Source organism: Natrix helvetica, assembly GCF_964273705.1.
Source record: "Natrix helvetica genome assembly, chromosome: 1".
Lineage (NCBI taxonomy): Eukaryota > Metazoa > Chordata > Lepidosauria > Squamata > Natricidae > Natrix > Natrix helvetica.
Window position 1 is genome coordinate 137,581,372 of NC_138548.1, and position 6,000 is coordinate 137,587,371.

General features: G+C 44.0%; 1 protein-coding gene across 1 annotated transcript in view; it reads right to left on the reverse strand.

The window, feature by feature from the left end:
* The window catches only part of ESYT3 (extended synaptotagmin 3), a 52,444-nt gene extending 48,758 nt beyond the window's left edge, over positions 1-3,686 (reverse strand). Inside the window, exon 1 of the mRNA XM_081934050.1 lies at positions 3,067-3,686. Within this exon, the coding sequence (XP_081790176.1) occupies positions 3,067-3,414 (348 nt within the window). The 5' untranslated portion in view covers positions 3,415-3,686. The remainder of the gene's footprint in view (positions 1-3,066) is intronic.
* Positions 3,687-6,000: the final 2,314 nt, after the last annotated feature.

Here is a 6,000-nt window from a genome sequence, read left to right on the forward strand (position 1 = left end):
TTTTTCAGTACCATTGTAATTCTGAACAGTCACTAAGCAAACTGTTGTAAATCAAGGACTACCTGTATATAATGCCTTTCTACTGCAGGCTCAAAGCAACATCCATTGCACAACCCTCTCTTATCTTCATGTCATCCTCATCCTCTTAACCTCATTAGAACTTTGTGAACTAGACTGGGGATAAGGATTAGTCCAAAGTTACTCAATGTGTTTTCTCAGCTGAAAGTGGACATGAACTTTCCCCCCTCCAGTCTTAGTATAAGATCTGAACCAGAGGTGGGTTGCTCCTGGTTTGGCCCAGATTGGGCAAACCGGTAGTAGCGGCAGTGGGAGGCTCCGTCTACCCGCCCGGACACTTCTGCATGCACAGAAGCGTTGTGCGCACACCCGAACCGCTAGTAAAAAAATTAGCAACCCACCACTGATCTTAACAACTACAACATATAGTTCTGGTGGATATTCTGGATTTGTAGTCCTTGCTAAAACTATGTGAAACAGAAACTACTGGCAGAGGGTGGCTATACAAGTAATCAACCAGTTACCTTAATTTTTTAAAAAAACATTAAATATGCATCTAGTAAAGTTCAAAGTTAAAAATAATCATTTGGTTGAGTTTCTTACATATGACATTCCTTTAACCATTTAGAATGCATTGTGCATCAACTAATTGTGCATCTATATAGCACCGCTCCCATTTCCTCAAAACGTTTGTATCAACAGATTTTCTGTTCCACTAATTTACTTTATGCAGTTTTTTTTTTACTGAATTGCAACCAACTATGGGGAAATGTCAGCCCATCGAATTTCTTTGTCTGGCAAACAAAGACCCTGTGGGACACCTTCTGGAAGTCTCTACCTCATATTTCTATCTCACCAGATGGTAGCACTCCCTGAAGTCTTCTCATTGAAGCACAAAGGGGATGAGTTCACTGGAGGCTGACGAGACGACCTTCTGGGAATGCCCTAGAAATTAAGATGCTACTCTTGATCTTAGCCAAAAAGCCAATAATTTAAGAGTCCTGCCTCTCCGAGGGGGCCATTACACTTGGATCATTGGAAGCAGTTTAGAAGGCCTACGTTTTTTGTTGATTATATTCTGATTTTATCAGGTGGCAACATCTGACTGGCTTTGTCTACGTCTGGAAATTAAATAGGGTGAGCCTGCTTTATACTTGGATAAGAAACCTCCAGGAAAGGCTGAATTGTAAACTAGACTGGGAAATAGAAAAGCATACTGAAGAAAGCAATGGCAAGCCACCTCTATACTATTGTTAACTGAACTATATGGATGCTTCCAAGAAATCACCAGGAGTTGGGATTCAGAAGATGAAACTCAAATACTTTAGCCACCTAATGAGAAGGAAGGACTCACTGGAGAAGAGCCTAATGCCAGGAAAGATTGAGGGTAAAAGAATGGGACGACAGAGAATGAGGTGGCTGGATGGAGTCACCGAAGCAGTAGGTGTGAGCTTAAATGAACTCTGGGGGATGGTAGAGGACAGGAAGGCCTGGAGGAACGTTGACCATAGGGTCGCGATGGGTCAGACATGACTTTGCAACTAACCACAACTTCATTGCTTTTTTTCTAGCCAGAAAATAGCCAAAGTTATTCAACATCACATATTGTGTTCTCTCATTCATCCACACCTTAATGAGAACTCATCTGCAGCATAGCCCAACACTTGTAACTATTAAGGAAAGAGACAGAGATGCCAATATTTATTGGAGATGGGACATAGAGAAAAAAAGCACCCATGAGTATGTGCATGGACCCCAGAGGACTTTCTGCCCAATTACCCCATAATCCTAGCAATGCCACTACAAGTCCTTGTCTTTCCCAATGAACAACAACTTTCGGTCACAGCCAAGATTTTAGGGAGGGGTTGAGTTTCAATAGAATTGGAAGAAACCCTCGAAAGCAGTGCAACTCCAAGACCAGAAAAAGCTCCCCAGATTTCCTTCTGGCAGCAAAGTGAAAGGCGTTCTGTCTCACTCTGGGGAAGTGATGTTGTTGTTTTTGTCAGCCAATGACTTTGTGCTTGGAAAAAGAATATAAACACATTTTGAAAACAAGTCCTTAAAAAATTCAGAAATGGACTGTAAAAATTGCATCCACCATTTTAACTACAAAACATAATGAACAGAAGTTTAAAAGTCATAAATCACAGCTTAAAGGCTTGCAACAATAAGTCTGAATGCTGGGCATCCGTTTGGTTTTATAGGGGAAAGATTTGCAAAACTGTGCCGTTACAACATCAGATCCTTTGCCCCAAACTAATTCTCACAGAGCTACTCCCTAGGAGACAGCCTTCAATGGGTCTACATTGGGTTCCAATCAATGTCCTGAAACACATTGCCCAAGTTTTACTCTCAATCCTATTAAAAGTAGGCAATTTATCACAGAGAAGAGTGAGTTAACCTATTCTCCAAAGCACCTGAGGGAGGATGAGAAGTAACAGATGGAAACTAATCAAAGGGCTTAGAACTAAGGAGAAACTTCCTGACAGAACAATTAATCAGTGGAACAACCTGCCTTCAGAAGTTGTGAGTGCTCCAACATTGGAGTTTTTTAAAGAAGAGATTGGACAGCCTTTTGTGTGAAATGGTATCAGCGTCTCCTGCTTGAGCAGGAGCTTGGATTAGAAGACCTCCAAGGTCCCTTCCGTTAATTTACTCCTGATGAGTAGGATCAGTAAGCAAGTAGCATACTTAAAATCACAATTTTGATTGATATTAATTTGTCAGGTGTCCCCCTGAATTCCAAACCAGAAGTGGAGAATGGCAAGCTCACCCCCAAAAGAATAATGATGTACAAGCACCATTGCACTGCCAGTCTCCCGCCTGAGGTGGCATATGGACTACCTGGTGGGAAGGGGTACGTTTTCCCTACTCGATGCTATTTAATACCAGGTACTAAGGAACAGAGAGGGATCCAACTAAAGCCTCTGAAGATACCAGGTCCAGGGGCTCATTTGCAGAACTTGGCTCCAGAAGAGCAAGCCCCTCCGCTCCCAAGTTGTTCTTCTGGCCAGAAAGAAAGAGCAAAGTCTGTTTTGCGATACTCACCCAGGCCGGGAGCTGCTGGAGGGCGATTCCTTGGCTGATGGCTTGCTTCTCATCGTCAACCAGCCCGAAGGCTGCCAAGAGCCGGGATTGCTTCTCTCGCCGATTCCTTCTCCACCACATCCAGAAAAACAAGCCGATCAGCACCCAGACCGTGCTGAGCTCCAGGTAGCCGGCCAGGTAGACCGGCGCGAGGCACAGCACCGCCCGGCCGGCGAAGGAACTCAGCTCACGGAGCATCGGGGGCAGCGGCTTCGCTTCCCATCGCGAAAGTCGTTCTTCGCTCGGTTCGGCGCTCGAGGCAGCAGAGTCCGGCTGTTCCGGGGCCGCAGCAGCAGCCGCCGGCTGCATGGCAGGTGGAGCCAGAGCGGGAAACCACGAAGAACGACGCCGCTGCTCCCGGGCCAGCGGGCGGGCGGGCGGGTCAGCGGGCAGGTGCTCAGCACCTCAACGCAGCTCCCTCAGGAAGCCCCGGGCGCTCCAAGCGCTCGTCAAAGAGCATCCGCGGTGTTGCTACTGTTGCTGCGGCTGCCACCGCCCATTGACTCTCCTCTTTCTCCTCCCTCAGCGCCGCCCCAGCAAAGCCAAGCCAAGTCTCGCTCAGGTGTGCCGCTGATTTTCGGCCCCGCCTCCTCCTTTCCCCAGCGGCCGGGCCAGGCAGGTGGGAGAAGATGTCGGGTCGCTGCTCTTTGCTGCCTCCTAGAGGGCCTCGCGGAAAGGAAAAGCCGCGATGAGTTTGTCTCAGTCATCCAGGTTAAGGTTTAATCAATCAATCAGCATAGACTTGGAAGGGACCTTGGAGGTCTTCTAGTCCAAGCCCCTGCTCAAGTAGGAAACCCTGGCCTATACCATTTCAGACCAGTGACTGTCCAGTCTCTTTTTAAAAACCTCCAGGCATGGAGCACCCACAACTCTTGAGGGCAAGCTATTCCACTGGTTACTTTCTTCTCACTGTTATTCTCTTTAATTGCAGGTTGCTTCTCTCCTTGATTAATTTACCTTCATTGTTTCTTGTCCTGCTCTCTGATGCTTTGAAAAATAAGTTGATCCCTCCTCTTTGTGGCAACCTCTCAAATACTGGAATACTGTTATTATGTCCTGCAACCATTCTTCATGTTTTTGTCTCCAGGCTTTTAATGGTCTTAGTTGCTCTTTGCACTTTTCAAAACTCTCAATATATTTTTTGTAATGTGGTGACCAAAACTAGATGCAGTATTCTAGGTGTGGCCTTACTAAGGTTTTATAAAGCAGTACTAATGCTTCACATGGTTTTGATCCTATGCTTCTGTTTATACAACCAAGGATTGTATTAGCTTTTTTGGCTGCTGCTGGCACACTGCTGACTCATGTTTACGTTATCGTCTGCTAGAACTCCAAGGTCCCTCTCACAGTTACTGTTTTTATTTCAGAGCTGAAGAAGCTTCTTGGATGAGAAGCAAAACGTCTTCAAAGAAAGATAAGAAAGTCCAGTTGCCTCTTGAAAAAGAACCTTTGGGGACTCACTAAGTTTGCAAAGGCAGACCAGGCTGTTTTCGCAACTCCGTTGTGCTTCCTGATGGTGCTATGAAGTCTGTCTTTGATAACTTGGAGCTGTAACAGCAGTTTAGTGGAGTCCTTGGTGCTCTTTGAGGTTGGTTGTTTGCTTACGAGCATTTCTTACCCAACCAGATATTTATCTGTTTGTTAAATTATATGCTGCCTATCTCACATGGGGCTACTCCAGGCAGCTTATATCATCAGCGCACTAAAGATTTTACATAGTTGGGCAATAAAATATCTGCAAGAAAGCAGCCAAGTTCAGAGGGTCCCAAGGACTCCACAGTTCAATCCTGAGATGCAAATATTTTCTTATATTGGAACAGTAGTTTATCCCACTTGAATATGTCCAAGAACCTCCAAGCTGCCTTTCCAGCAAGTCTTGTCCTGGACCAGCAAATATGTGGAACATTTTATGTGGGACACAAAATCACCCCAAGCCACATTTTCTGGGGAAAAGGACCCCTCGTTTTGACAGCATAGCTTCTGTCTGTAGTTATTCCAAAGGGCCTTTCCCTACATTGAGCCTTTTAGCCTTCCGGATCTTTCTGGGTAGGTTTGCCTCTTCCTGGGTCAGTCCCAAACCTGCAGCCACAACATTCTAAGGTCCTTTTATTATTGACTATATGCATGCGTTATAAATTCCTGCAACGGTACATGTAACATATTTACACAAAACACGAAGTCAAAACACAATTGGTTTGGTTGTAGCTTAGTATGCTGTCTGAAAGTCAGGTACAACATTTAAATATGTGATGAAAGTCTCTTAATCACCTTGGGTCACTATTCCTTTTTTGCGCAGCAAAATTTTGACACAGTTGAAATAAAGGTACTGTAGTTACTAGTTAAATACAACAAAGGTAAAATCTCCTTCAAGCTGAATTTAATTCTTGTTGATCTTATGAACCTGTCTATTGAATTGGCAGGATTGTAGTAGTGACAGGCCAGTCCCATCTTCTGGAATGTTTTATGGCCCTCAATCTATCCAACCCTGGGAATTTTTTGATAAGTCTCGTATTCCAAGTACTAATAGGGTACAACCCCATTTGCTTTCCAGGAAGAATCTGATGTTTCTGGATTATAATCTTAACAAACATTAATTTAACTTAAATTTCTTCATCCTAATTTTCTTGATTTCTATGACACGCGGAATCATATTATAATCATACAAGCTAGGCTTATATAATTTAATTGGCTAATGTGGGTGCTTGTTGTTGTTACAAATACATACAAATGCAGCTGTAATATTATGAATCGTGGAGTGGAAAAGAGCAAAGAGGATTATATTTCTTCAATTGTTCTTAGAAGTTTGATGATTATGTAAAGATTCCCTTAACATAAAGTTCAACTTTGTGTCCACATGAACACATGTATGCATTTTTTTTTTTGGCTGAAGTATGA